We start from the raw sequence: 27,212 nt of genomic DNA, 5'->3' as shown, positions 1-27,212 counted from the left end.
GCTGCCCAAGTCAGTCTGAGGAAGATGATGGAACAACTGAAGCTCTGGAGGAGAGCGACGAGTTGATCACATAGCACGGGCGGAAGGTCAGCGTCAATGGCAAGTTGGAAAACGATAGGTGTGGTGGTTGACCCGCTGCGGTGGCTCAGTAGTTACGGCACTCGGCTGCTGGCCTGAAAGACGCGGGTTCGATCCCGGCCGTGGCGGCTGAATTTCGATGAAGGCGAATTTCTAGAGGCCCGTGTACTGTGTGATGTCAGTGCACGTTAATGAACCCCAGGTGGTCGAAATTTCCGGAGCCCTTCACTACTGCGTCCCTCATAGCCTTAGTCATTTTGGGGCATTAAACCCCAATAAACCAATAAACCAAACCAACGATAGGGTTGATGGATTGGTTGCAACATCAAAAGTGCTGAGCACGCGAAGGCTTTGATTTGGTGGAGCAGAGGGGAGTCCTCAAGAGTAGGACCGCTGAGGGCCAGTGTGGAGGGGGCCTCGTCGCAGACACTGGTGCGCCGCGTAGAAGCGCACTGCTTTTGGAGCTTGTTGCAGGTCTGGCAAAGCTTAATGACCTCACTGACGGGGGCAGGATTCTTCACGAGGAGCATGTGAAATGCGTCGTCAGCAATGCCTTTGAGGATGGGATGAATCTCGTCTGCTTCGGGCATGGCGGGGTTGGCATGTTTACAGAGGTCAATGATGTCCTCAGTGTAACTGGTGAAGGTCTCTTTGGTGTGTTGAGCACGATTACGTAAACGCTGTTCGGCACGGAACTTGCACACCCCAGGGCGGCCGAACACTTCCTCAAAACTTTTCTTAAACACTGGCCAAGTGGGTAGGTCTGCCTCATGGTTGTGAAACCAAAGGTTCGCGACGTCCATAAGTAAAAGATGACGTTACTGACCTTGATGGAGTCATCCCACTTGTTGTAGCTGCTGACACCTTCGTACGATGACAAACAGTCGTCAACATCTTGGTCAGCTGTGCCACTGAAGATGGAAGGGTCACGCTGCCGGATGACGTTAGAACAAAGGACCATGGTTGCTCTGGCTGCCGGTGTTGAGGCAGTCTCATCTGGCATGGTTGACGCAGGGGGCAGCGTACGGCTCCGGAGTTCCAGGTTGGTAGGGGATGTACCCAGCACCTGCACCAATTGTAGGGGTGCGTTTATTATGTGTCCTCGTACAGACAGGGCCGCTGTGTCGTATCTTGCAGCGTATTCGGGTGTAGCCAGCTCCAAGAGAGCAGAGCAACTTCGTCTTCAGGCGCAGCGTAGTGTCGGCTCATACCGGTAGCAGAACCCGTCACAGCTGGCACACTACAAGGGCAACTTTTTGTCTAGCATGTTCCCAGAGAATTTATTCTTTGGGTAATTTTTCACCTGAGGACTTTTTTTTTTTTTCTTTAGTGGGCTCTTCCTCAGGCAGGGGGCTTTTTTCTGGGACATTTTTTTCTACACCCCTACCACATAGCCATATATTGCCACAGATTGTAATGTCTGGTAGCAGAGCTCATGCACAGTGCCACTGGTGCTGTAGCATTGGCTGACTTGATGTAGAAGTACCTACATCTATACTGATTGCACGTTTATATTGTGCTCCACCAGTTTTTCATGATTCTATCTGCCTATTTGTGTTCAAAGCTGGTGCGAAAACAACGAAACACGGAAAGGTTGAGGCACTTGCAGGCGGGTGCTCTTGTGTTTCCTTCCAAGGTTGTGTTTTCCCGCTGCTTTTCAGCACTAACGGATGCCAAATAGCCCCGTTATATACTTTAATTCTGTGTGAAAGCTCGATGGAAGCACAGCACATCCTCAGCTATCCAATCTCATGTGCCTGGTTTGCGAGTTCTAATGTGGGCCTGTTCGAGTGAAGGAATTTATACTGCGGTTTTGAGCTGTTTTCTTTCGGCGCCGCCTGTAGAATCTTCTACTGGTGTATATTGTTCTGTGGTACATTGAAGTGTTCTGTGCCCACTTTCATTAGTTTCCGTTACATCTGTGCGTAGTTGCCACTTGTTGAAAGGCTAGAAATCAAAGATTGGCGTCTGTAAACTAGAGTATGTGGGCAATATCATCTCTAGCCCAGCCCCTGTTAGATATCTTCTGTGAAACAAGTTAAAGTGAAAGAAATCCCTTCCATGCAACATTTAATGAGTATCACTTTGGGCAGATGTTTTAAAGATGTTATGTGGATATCCTTGGCATCCTTTACACGATTCCTTGCTCTTTACCAGAGTATTCATGTATGGCTTAACCTTTTGTATTACCAGTATAAACAAAGGTAGACAGGCATTATATGGGGCTCTGAGACACCTTCTGAGGGGAGTACATAAACTCGCTCAGTAACTAGATTCTCTAGTCTTGAACACCTGAGACAAATAATACACTTCTGCACCCAGCAGAGAACTCAAAATCAAGCACGAAAGTTGAAAAGTTCTTTCTGGCGACTTTTGCATGCTTACGCCTTCCTCCGTCGCATGCTGCTGCGTAGTTCTGTTAGGAGATGGCTATTGGTTAGATTCTTTTGGGCATTACACAGCTACCATGGCTGCGGGCAGCCAGTAGCGTCGCACCAGTGGGTCAGGAAGCTCCGCCTCCTGGGGAATTTCCGCTGTGGGGCCGGCTGAGGAGCGCCTACCTGTGAGCATGCAACAAGTGACGAGAGGAGAGGGAAAGGCACGAAGATACTGAGATTCATATTTTGACTACAGATCACTCAGCTTCTACAAAACGCATTAAGAGAATTCTTGCTGGAGGATATTCGTGAAACGACACTCTTTAACATGCCAGGAATGGCACAACTTTATTTAGAGCCCTTTCAGAGCCCCCCTTAAGGCATGCTGTCACACTTGTCAGCATTTCTGTGCCAGTACTAAGTGAACTTGGCCATAATGAGCGAAATAACAGTTGTAATGAACAGTGCTACATTTTCCTTCTTGTCAAATTACAAAGAACTAACAGCATAACTATAAACAGAAATTTTCAGGGATGTTGAAGTTAACTTTCCTGTGACATCACTTCACCTTCCCTTTTTTCATATCGATCAAGTTGGCCCCTCTTATACTCATTTCCTCTTGCTCAGAAGTAGCCGCAGCTTCTCTACCTACCCTCTTTCGTGCTGGTATTGAAGTTATGGTCTGGCTTGTTTTGTTTTTTTGCATAGGAGTACTAGAAAAGACTGATCGAGCCACGTTTCAAATGCTGAAAGGAAAAGCACTTAACGTTCGAGAAGATTATGATCCAGCAGCACATGAAGCCCTTTCTAAAGCTGTGAAGTTCAACCCAAAACTGGCTGAAGCATGGAATGAGCTTGGAGAATGCTACTGGAAGAAAGGACACATTACTAAAGCACGCAACTGCTTTGAAGGGGTCTTAAAAGTGGTACGTGTTCATTTTCTTTTCTTGTGTAAGACATACTGACATGCTAAGCCCAACATGAAGGCTGCAATATTGCTTTTGTTGAACAGTTTGCCCATAATGAAAATACACATTTGGCCTTACAGACAAAAGACAAAGTGTCACTGCGAAACCTGTCAATGGTTCTTCGGCAAGTTGGAGAAACGGAAGAGGAGAGGCTTCACAACATCCTTGAAAGTGTTTCAAAAGCCAAAGAAGCATTGCAACTCGACATTGCAGATGGAAAGTCGTGGAGTAAGTTGAAACATAAAAAAAAAATTGTGTTCAGTGATTTCAGACTGCATTGATGTTGAAGTGCTGATGATCTGAAACTTGTGATGATTTTCTTGTGAAGGTATACTTGGCAATGCATACCTGACTGTGTACTTTTCTGGTGCACAAAATGTCAAGTCGCTGCAACAAGCTCTGGCAGCCTATACCAGGGCTGTAAGTATTTTTATTTTGTGCTCTACAAGTCACTCCTGACCCCCAGATTTAAATCGTATAACCCTAATGTACGTGTTTTGGCAAACTTGAACTATACTTCTTATGTTTTATTTGTTCTGAGCAAATATATGCAAACTGTGGCTGCTAACGTGTTCTACAGCACCCTGAAATATCCGTTAGTAGGATACATCCGTTCGTGGACCAAATGAGCACTATATGTTTTTTTACCAACTGCTTAATGTTCACAAGCATTTCAGGTACTGAATCTTCCCGATCCACTTAGTGTGTGCTGAGTACTCAACCGCGAGAAAAAAGAATGTCACATGGATTAAAAAAATATGTTTTGGTTGTTTAATGAGGTGCAAAATTTCGCTTTTGTGTACTTTTTGATGTATATGTAATTTCCTAAGAAACATATTACATCTAGAATATATCAAATAAATCAAAGCATGTGCAGAAGCTTGCAACACTTTGCTTGGATTTCATCTTTTGCAGATAATTACAGTTCTTGTTCCCAGTTACCTCGTAGTCTTGTGACTAAATTTTTTTTTCTATTTATCATAGCAAATTTTGTGCGTTTATTCCTGTTTTCTTTTTTGCTTGCTAGTGAGGCATCTAGTAATAAAAGCACTGAGCCCTTGTCGAACATGTTTGTTTTTTGTGCATTTTTTTTTGCTTTTGCTCAAAAACAAAAATGTTACTGGCTTCAGCCTCTCTCACCTCTGCCTGTCATCTTGGATTTCCTTTCCCTATCTGCCTTTTTCCAGCTCGAGGATCCACGAATGTTGTGCTGCTCTGACCTGTTTCACAACCGGGCTGTGGTAAGAAGCATTCTTAGTGCCTGCACTATTGTTTGATGTGGCCTCAGTACTTATGCAGGTGCTTTGATTCAGTGGGACCACAGTACGCCATACTTCAGTTCAGTGTGTGCAGGTTTTGGTTAGCTGGCACTTTATTCGACTGTCTTGTATAACGCTCATTAGCAAGGATAGTAAGGAATGGGCATGAAAAACACTGATTGCCAACTGAAGTTCTCTAACGCTTTCACTGCTGTGGGCAAAATGGCCTTTTTTTGTAGGTTTTCGTTAAATTTTTTTGGCCCAAGAACTATCAGAGTTAAAATTTAATGCAGTGCATCAAAATGAAGCTGATACAAGTTTCGTTAAAGTGTTTCATGTTTTACAGCTAAATTTTATTTCGAAATCACTGCTTTTAGAAAAATTTTTGAACAAATCTCAAGATCATTTTAATATTTTCAGTTAGAAAATAGGAGAGTAAAAAATCCAGTATACACGTTTCATGCAAAAGCATTTGTTGGGCAAGTTGGGGTTTTCGATGATCCATCGCTGCGTGGTGTCCCTTCTTCATCTCTGTCCTGTTGTTTGCGCTGTAGTTATGGACGTTTCATGCGTTACTTTGTCAGAAATGAGTATCCAAAGTTACAGAACTCTTCACGATTAACTCGATTAACTTATCATCATGGGAAAAGGCAGGAAAATTGCTCGCGCGAAGCACTTGCATGTGAAGCACGGCTACTCCATATGCAGTTTCACGGTTGAACCCAGCCCATCTTAACAGCCGATCCACTACACTGCTGGTGGCATGAAATGGTTCAGAACATGCCCGGTATCTTTGGAAAGGCTAGGAAAGTAGTGAATCTCCTCGGCAACCGCAAAAATGAAAGTTACAAACAGGCACCTGTCAATAGTCCGGACTGGGTGCAGCAGTCACCTTTGTCTGAACTAAAATCGCACTAATGGACATCATTTTTTCACACAAAGCTGTCACTTCAATCAAAAAAGTCAAGCATTCATGCTGCGGATTTGCTTGAACACCATCGTGGCTAAGCTTTGTCAACTTGATAACGAGGACACCGCCTTGGATGCCATACTTGCTGAGATCACTCCACGTTGACAGGTTTCATGGGTGGTTTAAAAATTCTCCATCACACTGCTGACAAAATAACAGAATCTGAAACTGAAGTGCAGTTATTTTCCAGCACACTGAATTGTAATTGTAATGGCATTACTTATCCAGAAGCGGCCTTGATCACGCAAAATGGGTCATTTCATGTCATTGTTCAAATTGAACGGGAGTGCCGTCGAGAAAGGGCACACCAATTTGCATAGTCATAGAGAAGAAAAAGTGCTGCGGTGGACGTTCAGAGTGGCGCGTCCACAAATGTGTGCATGTCTCCTTAATGCCAAAAATATCGAAGGGGCGTTTTCTGGCCTCTGCACATTTTTGGGGGGCAAGTGGTGTGCGAAATGGGCTTGTTGTTTACAGGTGTTGAAAACCATGCTTCTGCAAGAAGAATGTTGGATAACTACAGCGCTGAAGCATTGTCCATGAAAATAGCCGGTGCAGAAGCACCTACAAAGAAGCATGGCCGACCAAGCAACGAAGGCCCGCAAATGATTGCAAAGAACTCTCACAATGCTTTAGCTGCTGGCGACAAATGCAGTGCGCTATGATCAGTGCTTAAAGTCAACAGGGTCTTGGAGCGTCTTAGGCCTCCACCAATATTGAAAAGAGATGCTAAATCTTCCATGCAAGAATGTAGACTTCATGAATCCTAAGCAAACAACGATTTTCTGTGCTTTTTGTCAGTGGTGGTCGCAACATTTCTTTTCTATTGTTTTGAAAGTTTCTCTGTTTTCAGCAAGAATCACGAACATGTTTTATAAAATCCGAGACTGAGAAAAATACAAAGTGGGCAGCATTACACAAGGGGTGAATGAAAAAGAGTCTCGTACCACGAGTCAGTCCAGAGCTGCCTGCTCAGCTCCAAGGCTACACAACACTCAGCACACTGGCAGGGTGGGGGGGTCGTTTGTTTCAAGTCTCTGACATAAATCAAACAGACAACTTCCTTTAAAGCCGATTTCTCCCCTTCATAAAAAAACTATGCGTAAAAGAGGCGGCAAGCCGCTTTCTCTCTCTCTGTCTCCACCTGAGCTCAAATTACTAGAGACCCCTTTGATGGAGCCATACTTCAGGTACTTGCTGTGGTGGAAGCAACCATTGGCCGCAACTTTTAATCACGCTAATTGCACAACGCCACCACTGTGAAGGCTGCACATCTAAAAGCCGCATTCTGTGTCGGAAATGCCGAATGTTCCTCTGCCTGTTGTCGCAGAATGACTGTTTTTATCTGTTTCATAATTCATGAACTAAATAATAATTCCCTGAAGCGTATATTCTCACAGCTAAACATTTATTCATGTCTGACAATCAGTTAGAAAAGGCGAGCAAATGTTGCAGTGTTTACGTTCATGTAGCAGCTTTGAGGCGCTATGCCCACATATGTGGACGCGGGAAAAGATGCTCATATGAAGATTTTTATGTAATTTTTTGCACTTCACTTCTACTTGGTCCACTGATCGTGATTTGTGCAAAACAAGATTTTTCCTTTCAGCAGATTTAATTGGCTTCTTAAGAAAATATTTGCTTTTGAAGGTGCGCAACATACATTGCTAAATAACACTGCAGTGATTGTATTTTATGATATTTTAGTAGCATTACAAAGATCTGAAATCAACATATATATGTTGATTGTAAAGCAGTGCAAAACGTTCGGTACACAAAGGTGGGAAGCTGACATATTCACTTAGTGTTGCTGCCTTGGTTGTTGACTGAGTCTTGTTTTAGTGCTCGCTTGTTGGTGCACAAAGGCTTTGATGTTGCTGAGCACATGACACTTTTCAAGTTGAGGTGTCCCATGGTGGCAACAACTGCAGGCCTTGCAGCATGAGGAGGACTACCAGTGTGCCCTGGAGCAACTGGAGCGTGCATGTTCCTTGGAGCCGCATTGGGCTCAGCCCCGTGAGAAAGCCCAGAACCTGATTGCTCACCTGCAACGTGTGTCTGATGCCATTGCCCACAAGGTACATTGTCTTTCGCAGTAATGGTCTTGTATATCCATGGATCAAAGGAAAAGAGTACAAAAAAAAACCACTCTGGCATGGCTTATGGATGTCACAGATTGAGCCAGAACCATTTGCATGCTTCTAACATTGGGTTGCATAATTTAGTTGCACACACACTAAAATAGAAAGGACTCTGCTATAAAACATATCATTATGATGGTGCATTTTTATGACGCAAGGGCACGTTTGGCCAAAGAGCGCCATGGCATAAGGTGTTTTTGTTTACTCAAGGCCGAGTCAAAAACCCATTTCCCAAGCATTTCACCCTAATGAAGACAAGAACCAGACCAGGGGAAAGCTTGTGCCCACTGTATCACCAGTTGGTGCCCAGTGTTAAAGAGTGCTCATGTAGGCAGTTTAAAGCATGCTTGGCAGTTTGTTTGACATCACTCCTGCTGCCAAGCGCAGTGTGGGGAGCTTGTATACTGCTTTACCGTGTGGCTTCAGTGCATGTGCCTCCCCCATCTTCACCTCATTTCTTGGTGGCAGTACCTGGTCAGTCCTTGCCATTTTCTTCAGGAGTAAAGTGGTGCCTGAGAATCAGCAGTTTCACAGACCGTTGGTCAGTCGTGCAGTCACTGAGGCACGCTGTGGTAGCTTTCGGAAAAAGACTGGAGCATTATTCGTGGGGTGTAGAAGTCTTATGTGAAAATCCTGGAAGATATCTATAATGACTCAAAGCTACACTAGTCCTTCATAAAGTCAGCAATAAAATTCCAATTAGAAAAGGTGTCGGGCAAGACACGATCTTGCCTGTGCTATTCACCGCATGTTTACAGGTGTTTCAAGGCCTGGATTGGGAACAGTTGGGGATAAGAGTTAATGGAAAATACCTGAGTAATTTGCGATTTGCTGATGACATTGACTTGCTCAGTCACTCAGGAGGTGAACTGCAAAGCATGATCAATGAGTTATACAGGCAGAGGAGAACGGTGGGTCTAAAAATTAACACTAAAAAAAACCAGAGTAATGTTCAACAGTCTTGCAAGGGGACAGCAGCTCACAATTGGCAGCAAGGTGCTGGAAGTGGTAAGCGAATACATCTACTTAAGGCGGGTAGAGACCGCTGATCCGGATCATGAGAGTGAAATAACGAAGAATAAGAATGGGGTGGAGCATGGCAGGTTCTCTCAGATCTTGAATGGCAGTTTACTAATATCCTTTACGAGAAAAATATAAAACAGCAGTATCTTACCGGTCCTCACCTATGGCGCAGAAACGTGGAGGCTAACGAAAAGGGTTCAGCTTACGTTAAGGACAACACAGTAAGCTATGGAAAGAAAAATGATAGGCGTTACATTAAGAGACTGGAAGCAGGCAGAGTGGGTGAGGGAACAAACGCGGGTTAATGACATCCTAGTTGAAATCAGGAGGGAGAAATGGGCTTGGGCAGGGCATGTAATGCGAAGGCAAGATAACTACTGGTCCTTAAGGGTAACGAAGTGGATTCCAAGAGAAGGCAAGCGTAGCAGGGGGCTACAGAAAGTTATGTGGGCGGATAAGATTAAGAATTTTGGGGGGTACGGTGAGAGACAAGGGAGAGACCTTTGCCGTACAGTGGGCGTAGTCTGGCTGGTGGTGGTGATGATGGTGTGCAGTTCATATTCAAAAAAATTGGCAGTGGCTTAGCTCTGCTATGACCGGATATACCTAGCATAAAGCAACGGTTATGCTTGGACAACCTCGGGATCGGAAGAATTCAAATTTTCCAGTCTTCTGCGCCGTTTGGCAGGGGCTCGACTCTCCTTAGCTTCCATGTCGAGCGCAACCGTCTTTTCTCCGCCGAGGGCATTATATACACGCGGCGCACCCTCCTCGCGCATGCGCAGTAGCGCGCGGCACAACTGTCGTAAGCGCATGCCGGCGGCGGCGAGGAGCGTGCACCGACTGTGGCGAGGAGGCGATGCACCTGCGCCTCTTGTGACGTCACGCAGCTCTCGCGCAAGTGCATAACGGGCGGCGCACACTCACACAAAACTTGGCTTTGACCCGCATAGTGTAGCTTTTTGCTACAAAACAAACATGCTGGCCCATGGATTGTTACTCTGATTGTGGGTAATGCAAGTGGTCTGTGCCATTTAAAAAGGTCTGTGCTCTTTGTGAGCTAATTCCATAAAGAAAAGGTAGATTCCAAATGTTCGAACGGCACTAGCTCAGAGAAATGGGTCTTACGGAAGAATGATACATGCACACAAGTGGAGTGTTTTTAAAAAAGCCAATGCAGTTCTAACACCATGCAGTCACACCAACTAGCCCCATTTGAGGCTTTGTTGAAGCGAAAATAGCGCCTGTAATAATTTTTTTGTGGAAGCCGTTCAGTAGCAAATGCTATCTACTTTATTTGCAGTGGGGTAGTGTTGTCATGGTTCAATGGCATCTAAAGATGGGACACCATGAAAAGGACTCAAGATAGCACTAGACCCTAGCTTTGTCTTGTGTCCTTTTTCTCACACCCAGCTCTTTCTGCTGGCTTGCTCTATGCTAGCTGGACTAACCTCATTCTCAAAATTGTTAGCTTTCTCAGTTCTTTGCTTTTTGCAAAGGCAAACATGCATTGCATGACAGACAGCTAGGCTAACATATTAAGTCATATACATGGCCATTACAGGCAGTTTGGTTTGTTTGCTGAAGCTTACAAATGACAAAAGGAATTTTCAAGTTAAGCACATTTTCATCGTGATCTCCTATTTGCTTTTGTTGTTTTCGCACAGGTGTGCTGATTGTTATTCCGTGTTGGTATAAAGTCTGTGGCAGCCAGAGGTTTGTGTATGTTGGCAGAGAAACATTGTGACTTGACTGCCTTGGAGTAGCGGTGTGAAAATGTTCGAAATTTTCATGTAGTGAATCAAATATCCTCTTATTCGATTAGTTGAACGAACCAAATAGTCCTTGTTCAAAAGCATTTGAAATGAATCGAGTATGATCTCAAGATTTCAAATACATTTTGAATAATTGGTAAGAAGTTCCGAAAATGGCAGCCGTAGTTTTATTCGCCAACTTTTCCAAAAACGGGGCTCACACTTATGCCGCACAGCATGCTGCCACAATTGGTCTGTATTGGATGGAGGGTTCAGCGCCGCTACACGGTCAATTTGTGTGGCAGCATTCGTAAAGTTTGTAAATGGCCTCCATGATTACACAACATGGCAGTTGAGTACTTTTGTCCAAAATTATGGGAGGCGTACAACTTCACGGAGGCGGTGATCGAAAGAAAATGGTTGTGTTGTTCAAAATGAGGAGTAGTACCAGTGAAAAAACACACTGCAGCTTTTGATGACAGGCAAAATGCCTCTCATTATATGCTAGCCACCGCAGAGTGCATACAATAACTTACTGCCAGTTTCAAGATAGTTTCTGTGTTTCTCTAGTTCCTAAGCCTAATGATGAAGGCCAGTGCCAATGAACTGCTTATCTGTAATCCCCTTTGAGATGTAGAATCACATGAGGGTTCAGAATGTGCACAAAACTGCTGACCCCATCCTCCTGAGTACTGGCGATTAGAAGTTGATGACAGGTGATTTTATAATGAAACTTTATTTTCTGACATTTTCACGTTCCCCAGAGAGTCCAAAAAATAATTCGGTGATTGCAATAGGTGAGGTGAATTAAAATGGCAAGTCAGTGATTTTATTGCACTTTTTGTGTGAATCACATGACTTGAACGTTGTCCCATCTTGTTTGTGTTGTCATGGCCATTGTCCAGTTGCCAGTTGTTGAAACCAAAACCAAAACAGCTGAAGAGAAATATTTATGTTTTTTAGTGGGTGCAGTCGAATTCTACTTGGTGATCTGTGCATACCAGTGTCTCACACACCATTTCAAAGAAAAAAAAAAAAAAACACTGTTTGAAAAATTTGGCGTCTCTGTTAAGCATTCTACTGGTACTTGCATATACTTGATGCATTCTGAACTTGTATTTTTTGCCTTTTCTGCATGTAGCTTGAAATTGTCTGGAGGTTAACCAATGTTGTAGAAATGCGTACACATTAACACTTATGCTTGCAGGGCCATCTCAAGCCACGGAAGGTGAAGGCTCTGCTAAGTAACCTCAAGGCTCAGCCAGTGGGAGGCCTTGTGCCAGCAAAGTTGCAGGACCTGAGTCCAGGGAAAAACACCAACTGTGCCCTTGCTGTCAAAGTGGCTTGCAGTGTGCTCTCACAGGAACGCTTCCCTTTGTAAGAATTTTGCATGAACTCCACCGGCTGACAGTCTAACCTGCTGGCAGACATTCTTCATAACATTTTTGTCGAGGCCTTTTAAGCATGAAGTGCTTTTTTGTACCCATTCTCCCGGAATCAGTCGAGCATCGTCCCAAAGTTGTGGTGTAATTGATGCTGAACCCAACAGTCCCAACCCAACAATGCCGAACCCAACACAAAGCTGAACTTTGTGCGAATTGTATGCAGCAGAAAAAAACTTCTTCATGCGAGCACTCTGAGCAGGAATTAAACTGATGCTGGCAGAAATTGAGCAGCTCCATGGCCTGACACCTTAAACCACTTGGCCATGGCCACATTCCATTTGTTTAAGATGCCAAAGAAATGGGCGACAAATTTCATGAAACGGAACGGCCTGAGCCTAAGGTGACACACAACCATGTGTCAACGGTTGCCCGAAGCACACGAAGAGAAATAGCGCGTGTTTCTGTGCTGCATAAGTGACCTGAGGGCAAAACATTTGTTTCTTCCTGGTCAAAACAGCAATGCCGACCAGTCTATGGTCTGGTTTGACATGCCCAGTAAGAGAACCGTGTTCGGGAAAGGGGAGCGCCAGGTTCGCCTGCTCACTATGGGCAGCACGCACAACCGTTTCGTGGTCATGTTGTGCTGCACTGCAGATGGGCACAAGCTAGCACCCTTTCTTCTCTTAAGAGGAAAACGATGCTGACCAAGGAAAAGTTTCTGCATTGAAGGGGAGAAATCTTCTGCCCCGCACTCCCACTCCGCGGCTGCAGCGTCATCGCTCGCAAAACACGCGGAGGGGTTCATGCTCAAGGGAGCAAAGGAAGGAACAACAAAGTGTGATCACTCATATGCTATTTATTACACTTGCAAATAATAGACAGAGCGGGCTAGCTAGCTACAAAACATCGAGGCATTCCTCGGATGTATTGGCGGTGAACATTTGCACATGGCGAGGTTAGCGACCAGGTCTTCGCATGTGCGCCACATTCATAGGCCAAAGCCATCCCTTGTCATTTGCCGAGGGAGGTGGTGAGAGGGCACGTTTGTGCACTCTCTTCTCTGCCCTGAACCAGAAGACCAGTGGGGAACGCCACGGACCTTCCGGGTGCCTGCTGCAGGAGGTGACGAGAGTGTGCAGCCACAACTGCACGTGACGCTGGCCAGAGTCCATCAAGACTCACCAGCTCTGTGGAGCTCCGCGTAGCCTTCAAGGTGGTGCTCACGTCACTTCTTCCACTTCCCCCATGAGGGAGCTTTCTTCCTTGCCCAGCTGGCACTGTCTTCACGCATAATGGTGATGATGGTCGGCCGCCTCGAGACGGAGGGGAAAGCAGGTTTTCTACATCCCTCCCTGCTTAAATATTGGCCTACGGTTGCTGGACAACTTCCCCATCGATGTCATTGACGAAGTGTACTTGAGCGTTGTGATGATGTCTGGAGGACAGCTTGTACAGGTGGGATGCCAGGGTCATCCGATGAGCAGCAAGGTGATGGGGCACCTGTTGTTGTCAGTTGGCAGGTACACAAAGTCAGCTTGCTAGAACGGTGTTTTTCGCGCTGATGTGCCTTTGTTGAAAGGCTGGGTAGCAGGGGGGGTAGGGGGGGGGCATCTCTCGCGTGGCCACTGGGAATTGCTGCGCCGGAGACTCCGCAGCGATGACTCGTGGCCACAGGGCAGCAGGTAGGAGTGTAGACGAAGGACAGCAGTTCACGGCGGCTTCTCTTGAACTCAACATATCACTCCAACAATCTTCAAAAGCTTGATTAAAGGCAGTGGAGACAGCACAAAATAATCCTTTTGGTAAAATGTGGGACAACGCGAGTGCCAAACAATTTTATTCGGCACCGCCAAAATGCTCGGCTCATTTGAATGAAGCTGGTTCTCTTCTGTCAAACAAGCATTTGCGGTTCGCTTTCTGGCACGGTGGTGCTAATCTCACTTGAACTGCATTAGCATCTCTGGTTCCACGAATTTTTTCATTCACTTCGCAGCCAAAAAATACCAAGTTCATTTGAACAAAGTCAGGTTTCTGTAGTCGAGCGAGACTTCCCAGCTCTAGTGAGGTTAATACAAAACACGGTGCAAGAAAGAGAGTTGATCCGACGGTAGCGTGAGGCGCGGCCAGTTAGTGTGACTTTTAGGCACAGTGTGGCCGCAAGGGGCAGCACCAGTACTGGGGGCCTTGTTTGTTGCTCGTTTTGCTGGCACTTCTAAGGGTGCATTTGGCACAGGCACTTGATTTCGATGCATATATGGCGTTCACCTGCTTGAAACAACTCTTCTTTGTTGGGGGAACGTCTCCTTGTATCTCTGCCCACATTTCGGGCTATAGTTAAACTCGAGGCCACGTAAATAACTCTTAGTAGATGGTGCCTAGCAGCTGCCTTCTCAGCGTAGCCATGGTTAGCGCAGCGGTTAGGAGAAACACGGTTAATATAATGATTGAGAGCAGTCAAGTAAGCACTGTAACGTGCATTCAGAGGGTTGCGAGAGCACCAAATAAAAACCTACACAGCTGCCAACATGTTCAAGCTGTGTTTCGCTCCAGCTGTCATGTGTCTTATGTTACGGCACAAACTGAAAGGTGTATTAATTGTTTTCTGAATTGTATACGCGATACAGTAACCAGAGAAAACTGTAGTCACTATTTTTTAATTTCATGTTGAGAAAAGTCATGTCAAACATTATAAACAGGTCACTGATCTCGTTTAAGGAAACCGGCATCCATCTACTTGAATGCTTGAAACTAAACTTCAAAAACAAAAAAAAAGCTGGAAGCGAAACACAACCAGCACCATATGCGTTTGCTTTCTTTGGCCGAAACACGTATACACTGTGGCAAGCTTGGGCCATATCAGTGCCCTTGGTTTTCTTGAAGCTTCTCTGCAGCTGTTCGGTGTCGCGTTACTGTGCACTGCTGGAAATTTGAAGCCTCGTCGAAATCACGAGAGATGAGCTGTCATTCGATCATTCGAAGGTCGGTTGTTTTAACCAAGATAATCTTTCACATTTGGCAGCCCAGCTGCCAGCTTCGCGAGTTTTCTCAAATTGCATGACTTGGTGCTGACCGATCTTTTTTGTTCGCTGAATTGTCGCATCCTCATTGAAACGCAGAAATTTAGAAGGTGTGCTGTTAAATCCATTTTGTGCTCAGCGAATGGAATGCGATGTAATAACATTACATCGACAGTGAGTTTGTACACTTCAGGCTTTGCTGCATGCTTTCGAAAAACTGCTTCCGCTGATGTGACCACTGTCGAAATTATTTGCGGAACCGTAGCCACAAGAACACGGTCACTATAGAGATTGGGTTTTCGCCACACTTGCAGACTGTTGCGTCTCTGGGAGCACTGTAATACCTGCCCCTTGCAGGTCACGCAGCCGCTTTTGCAGCCAGGCGCAGTGAAATTCTTGCCTCATATCAAAACATAATTACGCATTTCTTGCAGTAGCCAAATGCACAGAAATCAAGACAGCAGATTAAAGCACGTCCCAGCAGTCGTAGTTGAAGGGATCACATGAGGCAATCCTATACATCATCGTACACCCGTACGCTTAGCTGCCAGTCACTCGGTCAAGGATTGCTATCAGCTGCACAATGTCATGAAATGACTCTTTAATTGGTGAGATGAAGCAACAAATCGCTATGTGCCTGCTGTGCCCGCTGCAAGGCGCCACAGAGCGTCGTCTGCTTGAGCATATGACGTGTTTCTAGGGTTGGAAATCAAAGTATTTGGAGAGTAAGCAGTATGAAAGCTTCTACCTGCTCAGAATTAGGTGGTTAAATAAATAAAAAAGGGATGTATAAAGTTTGGGGTGTTTGAACACTGACTGAGGTCGCAAATGTTCTGTGTGTGTGCCACTCCTTAGAAAAGCACGCAGAATCAGCGTTCTCTGTTCTAGCGCCTCAGCGCAGCCATGCCAGCAAAGCACCTCTCTTTCTTCCATCGTGATATAAAACAAGCAACAGCGTTTCCTACGCTGTCTTGGCTGGCTTAAACCAAAAGACCAGAGGTGGGGTGCCATGGACTTTCCATGCACCTACCGCGGGAGGCGAAGATGTGATGAGAGCGTGTGGCCGCAACCACTCGTGTTGCTGGCCGGAATCCAACGAGACTCACCAGCTCTGCAGAGTTCCGTCTAGCCTTCAAGGTGGCGCTCACATCGCTGTTTCCACTTCCCCCATGAGGGAGCTTTCCTCCTCGCCCAGCCAGTGCTGTTCCAAGGCATGATGGTGATGATGGCCGGCTGCCTTGAGACAGAGGCTTTCCACAGCCTAAAGTTATCACGTGGGTTACTGAAAAGGGTTTTATTTAGTGACGAAACTGTCCTCGAATGGTTTCGTCTCGTATGGTGCTGGCGTTCAGGAGCACTGCTAAAGCGCCTTGGCATGCTCATCCTGGACTCCTGTGGCCACATTACCGAACATATGAAAAAGATGGTAGCAGGTGCTGGATGTGACCTGGTCATCATTCCGGGCGGATTGGCACCTTTTCTTCAGCCACTGGACGTGGCGCTGAACAGGCCATTCAAAGACCACATTGTTGCGTTCTAAAATGAATGGCCCCAACAGGAAAACCCAAAGACACTGACAGGGCGGCTGAAGTGCACTTCTTTGAGCGAAGTGGCACAATGGGTCAACAGTGCCTGGTATGGACTACCAACCAACCTGATCTGTGCAGCGTTTTCCACGTGTGGCATCTTGGCACTGCTTCAGACGGTGAGCAGCAGCTGTGGCTCACAAGGTGGTGGTGACTGTGATTGCCTTCTCACTAGCGACGATGAGCCATAAGAGATATCTCGTGGACAAATAAATGTTTCTTTGCGTGACTCAGCCTTCTGAAAAACTTATTGGTGAGCAAGGGCTGCAGGGTGAGGCAGTGTCTACCTATGTTCATAGTCAAACTTTTTTTTTTGCCCAAGGGGGCCGTGAGTTGGGGGGGGGGGGGACGACTTCTAATCGACAATATACGGTGGTTGTCAACCGATAAGGGGAGAGGATCATTTCCTGTTATGTATCAAGCTCGACTGCCGAGAAATTGTCTAAGTGGCTTACCAGTGCAAAAATTATGCGTGGAGAAGGCTGCTGCAATTTTTTATTAAAAACAATGATAATAGCAGAATAGAACCCAACTCGTATATTCACAGGATCCAGGGAAAAAAAAATCTTTGAATGGGCAGCATAGCCGAACAAGTTGAAAAGTGAATGAGTAGCAGTGGATTAAATGCAAGTTCATTTCAGCCGGAGTGTGTAGAAAAAATTATACATATATTGGTGCGTCCTGCTTTTTTTTTTTTCATTATTTGTTGCCAGTGGTAGCATGCTTCTCTAGAATTTCCGAGACTGTTTGGCTCCCCCAATTGTCATTCACAATGGTTCTCGGTTCTCTGTGCACAAAACGTCCTGAACATTTTGCAGTGGTTCTCCACATCTGCCAGAGCAGCTCTCCGTAGAAGGGAGGCAGCGCTGAGCATACGGAGGAAACGAAGCTGCCGCTCATGTGTGCTTCTGTGCTGTTCACGTTGCCTGTTTTAATTCAACACAGTTATCCACTATTAGAATCAACAAACAATCAATCTGTTATCCACTATTAGAATCAACAAACAATTAATCTGTTAGAATAAGCAAGCCACAGGGGACAAGAAAAAGTGGCCGAAAGAAGCAAAAGCATCGGAGCCAACCCACTGCACTGCATCTCGTACAGCACTGCCTACATCCTGTCTCTCTCTTGGGGCATAGTTTCATTTTTATGGAGACCACACAGGACATGCGAGCAGCATGATCAGTATCTTGGCTACTTTCTCATCCCTGTGAGGGCGCAGGCACCTGAATGCAAAGCTAGAAACAAAAATGAAGCAAATGAGAGTACCTGCGCTTGCCCACTTCATGAGTGGTAACTTGGCTACAGTTAAACGCGTTCCTGCATGCTCTGCAGCTACCATAGTGGAAATGAAGTCGCAGTGGTTTCTACCATTAGTGGGCAAGGCTGCTGAGCAGGACAAATCTGTGCACAGTGCATTTTCACGTTCTAGGTGCTCTCTAATCCAGCCATGACTTAAGACATGGGCAACCAGCCAGAGTGGTGGGCGGCAGAGCCACTGCTGCCCACTGAAGGAAGAACTGTGGTGTGCTTGGCGGCTTTAGTGCTTTAACCTTAACAATGGAGCAGGATAATTTGGCTGTTGGGTAGCATCTTCCAGGAGGGAACATACTTTGTGAGGTTGATGCCAGAAGAAAAAGTGCTTTGCTGTGTCAGCAATTCCAGCTTTATACAGCTGCACATGAAGTTTAGAAAGCAGCAAAGGCTGCCCAACATGGTGCTAAGGTCATAGGAAAGTGGGTGGGCCAATGACACATAAAGGAGTGAAAGCAGCGATGGATGCTGAGTGTGCTGCACAGCTGGAAGATGATGAGCAACTGATGGCAGCAGCACTTGAGCCTGCGAAAGTAATCCGGGAAACCGAGCGTACTGGCCACCTCTACAAGGCAGCGGTAGCAAAGCCAGTGGCAGATCAAACAGTCATGACATGTCCGAGAATATGCTAGGCTGGTCCTGCAAAGCATTTCATGCTTACACCTGCTCTCTGCAACGAACGAGACTGCAATTTTTTTCTTGTCTGCTCTTTCTTTTCCTTTTCTTCTTGTTAGACAAAAGCATTCTGAACTGTTTACCACTCATTCATTGTGCCCTGACAGGTTTTACATTCTGATCAACTTCTGGGACTGTATCCAACGGTTCTACTCACTTAAACTTGAAAATTATGATTTACATGTGAAAATTAAAATTACACTTGAAATAGTCTTGAAAATTGTCTTATCACTCTGCCATACTTGTACTGTGTGGGTTCAAACTCACGTTAAAATTTGAAAGTGCATTTTGGATAGGCAACAGAGGTTTTTACCCACTGCTTCACTTCATTTCTTGATACACCTCAGCCACCTTCTCATTCCTGGGAAGAGGGCTGAGGTTTTTTGTTTTAATGGTTAGGAGGCTCAACATCCTTGCCCAGCTAAGGATGGCTGCTGAGGTTACCCGGCCTTCTTTAAAGCTTTTAATATTAGCCGTTCATAAAATTACTTTTCACCCTTCATTACTAGGTAATACAAAAAAATGTTTCAGGCCCTCTACCCTGCCGATAATTAATATTTCTATAAAATTTTGCAGAAAACAATATCCCTATACCTCGAGTTTGGTGCATGATGGCCCAAGTTGCCTATGTGGCATAAAACCCAACCCAACACAGCACAGTGATAGGTAACAAAGCTCTAAATAAGAAGTTTTGTTAATGTTTGGAAAAAGAAAAGGTATGGATAGGCATTATGGGCAAAAACTACATATGCACTATGAGGTGTACAGGCGCGGCCATAAGTAAACGGAGCACGCTGTTGCGTTCGAAGTGCAATCACACCTTCTCCATTGGTAATGAAGAAGCGTTGTTTGTATACAAGAAAGCCCACCAACCTCCTCTACCAGCATGCGCGTACCACTGCTGGAAATTTCAATTAGGTGACGCGTGAAAAATATTCGAAGACAGTTGCGTGCTCCGTTTACTTTTGTCCGCGCCTGTACACTAGTGGTGGGCTGCAGATTAATTACTACCACCAGAGGTTCCTGAAGCTCTATCAAAGCCTTTTAGTAAAGAAATTTGAAAGTAAAAAGTTTTAAATTGTGTTTGAGCAACTAATGCAAATTAAAAGCTTAACCTGTTTGCTTCCAGCACAATATGTGTCCTGGATGAAGTTGCTGCCTGTCTTGCTGTGAATGTCTACAATATGGCTGAAGGACGTGGATTTGTGACGGGAGATACTGTTGTGATTCCTCAGCCAAACTTGCATCATATTAAAGTTAATCATCAAGGCTGTGTAAGTATTGTTGATTGCTCAAAAAATCCAGCTGTTTGTAGCTACCAGGGGCAATGGGTTGTCCTTAGAGTTGGCAGTAGGACATTGGTGTGCGCTACATAGCAAAGGAGGATATAAAACTGGCAACATTCACGAATTCTTTGGCATAAAGGAGAGGTTTGCATTATTGTACTGAAGTTTAATAACAAGTACAAGTTGAAGGTAGTGCAAGCATATGTACTGACATCTGTGTGGAGGGAGTAGTGAAAGCCTGACGTTGCATGCAGTGCAGAGGAGAAAGTAGCACACGAGGGTCATGTAACTGCCAATCTTTGGAAGCACACTGGAGATGTACTAGAAAAGCTTGTCATCCTATGTACGCAATGCCACATGCCCTCAAGCATTTCACAATTTGAAGACTACCAACATTACTCTGATGCACGAAAGGAGGACGTTAGACTTAAATTATGGACTGATTAGCTTAATGCCTGTTATTTACAAGATATTCACTAATGTAGGCATTAATAAAAACAGGGCAACAGTAGACTGCAATCAGCCAAGGGGAAAGGCTGGTTTTCAGGAAGGGTGCTCAGCAGTAGACCATATTCGCACTGTCAGCCGGGCTATAGAGAAGTGTGGAGTTTATAACCATTCGGAACGTCGGCAGGCATGTAGGCATTGCATAACCAGGGAATGGAGAAGGCATACATAAAGGAGCTACAGAATGTCTAGGGACTGCATAGTGAGACATATTGGGAAAGGTCACTCAATCTCTCCACTGCTGTTCACTGCATATTTACTAAAGGTTTTCGCAAGGTTGGATTGGGGAAAACCAGGGGCAAGAGTTAATGGAGAATGCCTCAGTAACCTCTGATATGCCGTTGATATGGCCCTGCTATGCAACTGATGGGAGAACTGCAGTGCATGCTTGAGAGCCTAAACACTCAAAGTGCAATGGTAAGACTGAAAAATCAGTGTGATGAAAATTATAGTAATGATTTAAGTAATGATTAGCAGTCAGGGAAGGGAACAACAATTTATGATAGGCAGTGAAGTACTGGAAGTGGTGAGGGAGTAATGACAGCAGTGAAGTTGTGAATGCACCAGCTATTGACTGCAGATCAAGACCATGATTAGAGAACTAGCTAGAAGAATGAGAGTGGGTATGTGCCAGTGTTGAGGGGGTGAATGGGTGAGTGATTTGTAAGGCATTGAAGCAGTCTTGCAGAAAAAAAATTACTTCATGCTGATACATGGTGTGCACTTTAGCAGCCTGCTGAGGTTGAAAGACTTGGTTCCATACAGCTGGGTTCAGCAACTGTGCTTGTTTTTGCAGGAACTGTCCTTTCCAAGCATTCGTGTTGACTCTCCCCTGGACCTCATTGTCAACGGAAAAACCCTAAGTAGTGAGAGCAGGGCACCACTTCGGCTTGAAGTAGTGATCAAGAAGGACTAATGCTGGTTATTTTTGCAGCATTGTTCGGAACAAACACTAGCCAGCTGGCTGGCTGGTTTGTGGATATTGCAAGTGCCGACAACTGTGTTTGTTTGTGCAGTACACTGACTGATTGGAGCTGCTTGCAGTGTTGCTGTCTATCAACATTCATGATAGCTGCACGTGCTTTCTGCAGGTCATGTTGAAGAAGGTGCCGTTTGAGTCTAGTGTATTGTATTTTGATTGTACATCATGTGAAAATATTGCCTGGTGCAGTGAGAATGTCGTTTTCATGTAACATGTTGAAATGTCACAGCTAAATTTATTTCACTTTGATCGTTTGGTGGGCAGGAAACAGACTTCTCAATGGGTTTGCCATATTCATATGTGACTTACCTGAGAGAAAAATGCCAAAATAAAAAAATTCAATATGTGCGTATAATGTACAGTGTCCCAACTAATTGGAACACTCTGTACTTAAAATACCACCACGTGTATATATATTTACTGCTACTGTGCACAGAAATGCTTGCAGCATACAGCAACGTGAACTGCATTGGTTTCCTTAGAGGAAGAAAAAGATTTTTATTTTATTTAATGCTCGTTTTTTTTCATCTTTAAAGCTTTATTCATCAAACAAAATTCTTGCATTCATCTTTAATGAAAATTTAATGATATAAATTTATTGATAAGAAATCTGAATGGTAAGCATTGGCCTGGATGTGCAGACTGGCTACACTGCATTGGGGTTAAAAGGAGTAATGTTTAGTTGCTGGCAATAAAAGTTAACGGAAGGAAACTCTCACTTTTGTAGCATGCGTCTGCCCGCCTGCCTCCGACTTTAAAGAGTCCTTGAGCAGGTTTGGAGATTTCAATTAGTCCACTGCACAGAGAGGGCCGTTATGATCGTAGCTGCAGAATATTTAAGCCCAGTGCGTGCCCTGTAAGACGGGGAAAACTGATCAAAACCTGTTTGCGCTCTTCAGACGAAGCCAACTACCTGATCCTTATGCTGGCATCTAAGACTTTGCAGTGACACTGCAGTGAACTGCACTTCTTTAGTCCATGATTCTGGTTCACAAGTGAATGAAAGGCACACAATGTCTCGTTGTCTGCTAGTTTCTCTTGCTCTTTTTTGTTTCATCGCTCGTTTTGGCGCAAACAAAAAAAATTGAATGCAAAAACAGCACTGTGACAGGGGACGAAGGAGGGAGGACAAGTGCTTGTCCCTTCTTCTTATTCCCTTTTGCAGCGCTGTTTTTGTATTAAAAAATGTACCAACTAGCTCAGCTTTGTTTTACTGTAAAAAAGAAAACACATTTAACTGCTTGCCCTGGTCCATTTATGTCTCTAGGTGGCATGGGTGCTACTGTGTCCTGTGTTTGTTGTTCATTTTGTTCATTTCTACCTCTTTTACTATTACTGTGAGTGTGGATGCACCATCTTGTCAGAAAACTGTTCATGTGTTTCCATGCTCTCGCCTTCCAAAATATTTCACGCATGCCATGACACCAGGAACCAAAAAGCAGTTAAAAATGCTTGGCGAGGTGGGGTCATGACATAGAGTCATCTGGCGTACTCTGCGCCTATCTCTAAAAAATGCAGATGGAAGGGAAGTATTGCTTGCAAAGGCTTACCCATGAGATGGGTAAAAGAAACTAACTTGAAGTGCAAGTATGGCAGTGAGAAGGGTGGTGAAATCATTTGATTTCAATGTATGTAGTTCTGCTGTTTGATGAGTCTTAAGAAAATTTTTGCGGATGTCTGTTGCAGAGACAATGCCTATCAGTCACTGGCATATAGCAAATTTGTGATCAGGGGGGCCAGGTGCCACTTGAGCCTTGCTTTGCTCCATACCTATCTATGCTTGACACTTGAGCAAAGTTTGCTTGATCCACCTCATATTTTGTGGGCTTATGAGTGTTCTTAGCTTCAGTTGTCTCTTAGCTGCCTTGCAACCGTCTTTTGAACTAGCTTAGAACATAACTTACTCTGAAATGCAGTCCAAAATTTGCCTTAGGTTTGTGGTGGTTCTGGGAAAGCGTGCACTTTTTAGGTAGCAAACTTAAAAGCAAACAAAAACATAGCGTTTGGCAAATCCAAGATGTGCTAATTTGGGCAAGTTGGGCAAGCTGCAATTTGGCCAAGGTGTTCACTCGTAGTTTAAAACAACACTTACGGGCAGGACGTACGAAAATTGGACAGGACGCAGGAGTTGAGGCTCAGTGCGTTGTCTGTTTGTCCTGTGGGACTGCACTGTGAAGTAAGGTCATGCTGCTACTGTTGTCCCGCAGGGAGGTAAAGTAGCTTTTCTAATGAGTTCTCTTGATTATAGTCTGTGATATGTTTAAAAAAAGGTTTAAAAGGCACAGACTTGAGCTTCTTGAAAGCCGACATGTAGCTGGCTGGTGTGTTGCTTCCTACAAGTATCTAAAACTCTGGCGTGCATGTCTGTTTTGCATCCTGCAAAGCACAGCCAGCTTGCACAAGCTGCCAGGGGTTAGCAAGCCAAACAGAATTTTTTCACGCTGTGCATGTTAGTTATTTTGCAAATTAGTTTGGACACTGCGTGTGAGTAACAAAAAAGCCTGTAAATAGCAAGCCTCACTTGAGCATTTCAAATGTCATAACAGCTAGTAAGTAACAATATTTGACTGAAATCAACCAAAATCTCTCTGTGCAAACCGTTCTGTATACCTTGCTGACAATCTCTCAAACCTTTGTGCCGAGAAATAGCTGTTCATCATGCTGTGTGGCATTATCCTAGAATATTTTTTCAGGAAAAAAAAATTTAATTTTCTGAAAACTAGAGATAGTGAATTTTATTGAAAAAGCAAGTTTTCGAATGAAAAAAAAATTTTTTCTAAGCACATGTTAATAACTGCTGCTATATTTTCATGTCATTTAAAGACAGCTCTTGTGTAATTGGCAGCCAGGCTGATGCTGAAACTCTTTTAAGCCATGCCACCGCATGCACAGCTGGTGCCTCTCACACAGGGAGCCCTTTGTTTGCGGCCAATCCCACAGTTGACCACAGTGGCCTTAGGCAGGGTATTAATTATAAATCTGCCAAGGTAATTTCTCTAAATTTTACAGAACACATATTGTGGGTAATTTAACGCATCAGTTGCCTTCTGTCCAGAATCAAGCGGCTCCATACTCGGGCCACTTGTTTGCTCCTAAGCACTGACCGGCTGTGCCTTTGATCGCTTTTATATGGCTTACACTGCAGGGCACCACTTAGTTGAGGATATAATGACTTCTGCAAATGAATAGCTGAGGGCTAGGAGCTTCCCCGCTAGTTTTCATCACCTGAAAAGGAAACACTGTAAAGCACGTGCCTAAGTGCATGCATTAGCTATAAAGCCAACAGATGTCACAAGCGGAGAGCAACATAGGTTTCTTTTTTGCGATCTAAATGAGGCTGACCGTGATCAGATTTCACTAGATAAAGGCAAACCACTGAAGATAGTAAATGTGCTATGCACAGAGTTTTTATCTAGGCCTATAAAATATTAAATATGCATTTCTCCTTGTTCAGCTGTGTGTGTTCTATGGGAAAATATCAAATTTTATTTGTTATGAAGATGTTCATCAAGTAAAAAGGCAACTAAAAAAGGGGGGCAAAAGTAGCTTTTAAAGAAATTTTTATTTCTATAAATAAGTTCGAAGGCCTATTTTTGCTTGGTATAAGTGGCTTAAAATGTAGAGCTCTTACGTTTACCTAAAGTCACTTAAATATTGAGAAACCATGCACTTACCCTGTAGGCAAAACTACTTTGACACAGTGTGTACAAAGTTTAGTGGCACAGAAATTTTTTATGGTGCATAGTTTTTGTCGTTTGATAAAATTTAAGGTGATGTCTCATAATGACATAAATATTCTGGTACAGTGTGATAAATGGCATTATAAACAGGTATGATTTTTTTCATTTACTTTAAGATCCAGAACCATAGGCAAAATATCTGTGATGTTTCATTTTGAGTGACCCAGAAGTAGTTGCAGAATTCAGGAAATTGCATGATAAACTTTTAAGTGATAATGTTTTTTATGTCACACAAACTTGTAACATTTTTGCGCCATGATTGGGTGTGGGTCATTGTTAAATTTCGTGAATAATTAAACAGGAAAAATAAGTGCAAGGAGCTTGCATTTTTAAGTTTCGGTTAAGTTTTGGTAGCTTATGAGGTTATCTTCAGACTTAAATTGTGTCATCATGTAAACGTGAGTATGACAGTCCAGAGACGTCAGGAAAATTGAAATTGAAAATTGGTTTTTGAGGAAAGGAAATGGCTCAAACTAATTGTCTCATCTTGGTGGACACCCAGACTGCACTCTAAGAGAAGAAAGAAAGAGGTACCAGAGTGGAGGCTAGAGACATCAGGAGAATAAGTATTCATTGATTTCCAGACATATTCCTTGCATCACATCTGGACAAAGCTAATGCAAGGCAGGTCATTTTGCAGGTGCATAAAGAATTAGTTTCTGTTCAGAGCGCGGTACACAACAAAATTGACCTTTACATGCATCCCAATGAAAGACATCAGTTTCAGAAATGCAGCATTTCTGACAGGCAAATGGAGTTAAAGATTTTGGGAACTGTGCAACACCCTTTGGAAGCATCACTATTGAATAGAATATGTGGCAAATGTAGGAAGGGCAGTTGAGCTGTATGGTACTGAATGCAGTCTGGAATGTGTGGAACATGTGAAGTTTGTACAGTATAAGCACAAGCATCTTTATTAACAAGGTTATTTATTTCATTTTGTAACTAAGACGCATAAATGTTGTCTTGAAAGTTTCATATCAACCGGCCAGTGCTGTAGCTTCTGTATGTCATTAAGTCTCCTTTTGTGCAAACGTTTAAGTTTAGATCACTAGGCATTGATAACGCGCCATTGAAAAAGTCTGACCCATTTCTATGTCACTAGCCAGCAGGGGACCATTTGCACATTTGAGCATGCCATGTTTTGGACAAAAGCAGCCTAGTATATGGGGAACTTATTTGCCGCATTCATCTAAATTGAAGCGATAAGAGCATTTTAGTTTTAGTATTTTATGCTTCTGTACGTCAGAGTCGTTTCGACAAAGCAAGGAGCACATATGTGCATACAGTGCAAGGTTTCTGTCCTAAGCAAGAACTAATAAAAAATCATTGTATTCTCTGGGAAACTATTTTGTGAAGGCATTAATTTTAGATGTGTTTCTTTGTTGCTGATTTCAGTAGACTTATTACCCAAGCCACATGTGAAAACTGCAGATTACAAGGGTGGCATGTGACGCTTCTGTTGTTTATATTTTAAAAGAGATAGTGTATTGCAAATTTAAAAGACCCTCGTGTATACTGAGCAAAGCACGCAAAAGTGCATCTGGAGCATGAGACTGAAGCTGCTTTGATGAGCGTGCTGTGGTAGTAGCTGGCAGCAGGCAGTGCTAGCTCAGCACAACCAGTTGAGAAAAACAACTTCAAAGTTCAAGAAATTGCATTAACAAGGATTTCTTTTTTTTGTGCTTAGCAATCCCCTAATTAGAAGGCCTTGTACATCTTGTACAAAATAAAAAAATTTTTCACCTAAATAGTATATTCAAGCCTTAAGAAAGACATTGAAAGACCTGAAACAAAGAAATCACTGCTAGGTGCTGCCCACTCTCCAAAAAAAGCTGCAAGTTTACTTTGTACACAGTTGTGTACTATCGGGCCGGAATGAAACGCGAACACGGGAACGCGTGGCCTGTGGCTAATTTTGGTACAGCGCGCGCCGTCTAGCAGCGTCCGCGATAAGCTGCTGACGTGTGCACTGGGTTGGTGGCTTCTTCCCTATGCATCCTTTGCTCGACTTGCCGAGTTTGGCAATCCCCGTCTAGCACCGGCATGGCCCCAGCCACATCGCTTTGAATCCGACGTCATGACTCCGGTCCCGGCTAGCAGGATGACGATGTGGTTTTTGCTCCTCCTAACTACCGCGTTACTTTTC

General features: G+C 44.2%; 1 protein-coding gene across 6 annotated transcripts in view; it reads left to right on the top strand.

The window, feature by feature from the left end:
• Window positions 1-26,409, top strand: part of LOC149351166 (tetratricopeptide repeat protein 5-like) — a 28,902-nt gene extending 2,493 nt beyond the window's left edge. For 2 of the 6 annotated variants that reach the window (XM_089580451.1, XM_089580452.1), the window contains exons 2-10: window positions 933-1,120; window positions 3,165-3,382; window positions 3,505-3,652; window positions 3,753-3,844; window positions 4,612-4,665; window positions 7,585-7,731; window positions 11,779-11,948; window positions 19,678-19,822; window positions 21,138-26,409. In XM_089580451.1, coding sequence (XP_089436577.1) covers window positions 3,200-3,382; window positions 3,505-3,652; window positions 3,753-3,844; window positions 4,612-4,665; window positions 7,585-7,731; window positions 11,779-11,948; window positions 19,678-19,822; window positions 21,138-21,257 — 1,059 coding nt within the window. In that variant the 5' untranslated portion in view covers window positions 933-1,120; window positions 3,165-3,199 and the 3' untranslated portion in view covers window positions 21,258-26,409. Of the gene's footprint in view, window positions 1-932; window positions 1,121-3,164; window positions 3,383-3,504; window positions 3,653-3,752; window positions 3,845-4,611; window positions 4,666-7,584; window positions 7,732-11,778; window positions 11,949-13,030; window positions 13,506-19,677; window positions 19,823-21,137 lie in introns of those variants that run through there. The other 4 variants (XM_089580447.1, XM_089580448.1, XM_089580449.1 and 1 more) reach the window with 3 other exon arrangements.
• The last annotated feature ends 803 nt before the right edge of the window (window positions 26,410-27,212 follow it).

The sequence above is a fragment of the Amblyomma mixtum genome, chromosome 3 (assembly GCF_055824585.1).
Source record: "Amblyomma mixtum isolate Tamu chromosome 3, ASM5582458v1, whole genome shotgun sequence".
NCBI lineage: Eukaryota > Metazoa > Arthropoda > Arachnida > Ixodida > Ixodidae > Amblyomma > Amblyomma mixtum.
The sequence above is the reverse complement of the archived record's forward strand: the minus strand, read 5'-3'. Positions and strand labels throughout refer to the sequence as shown.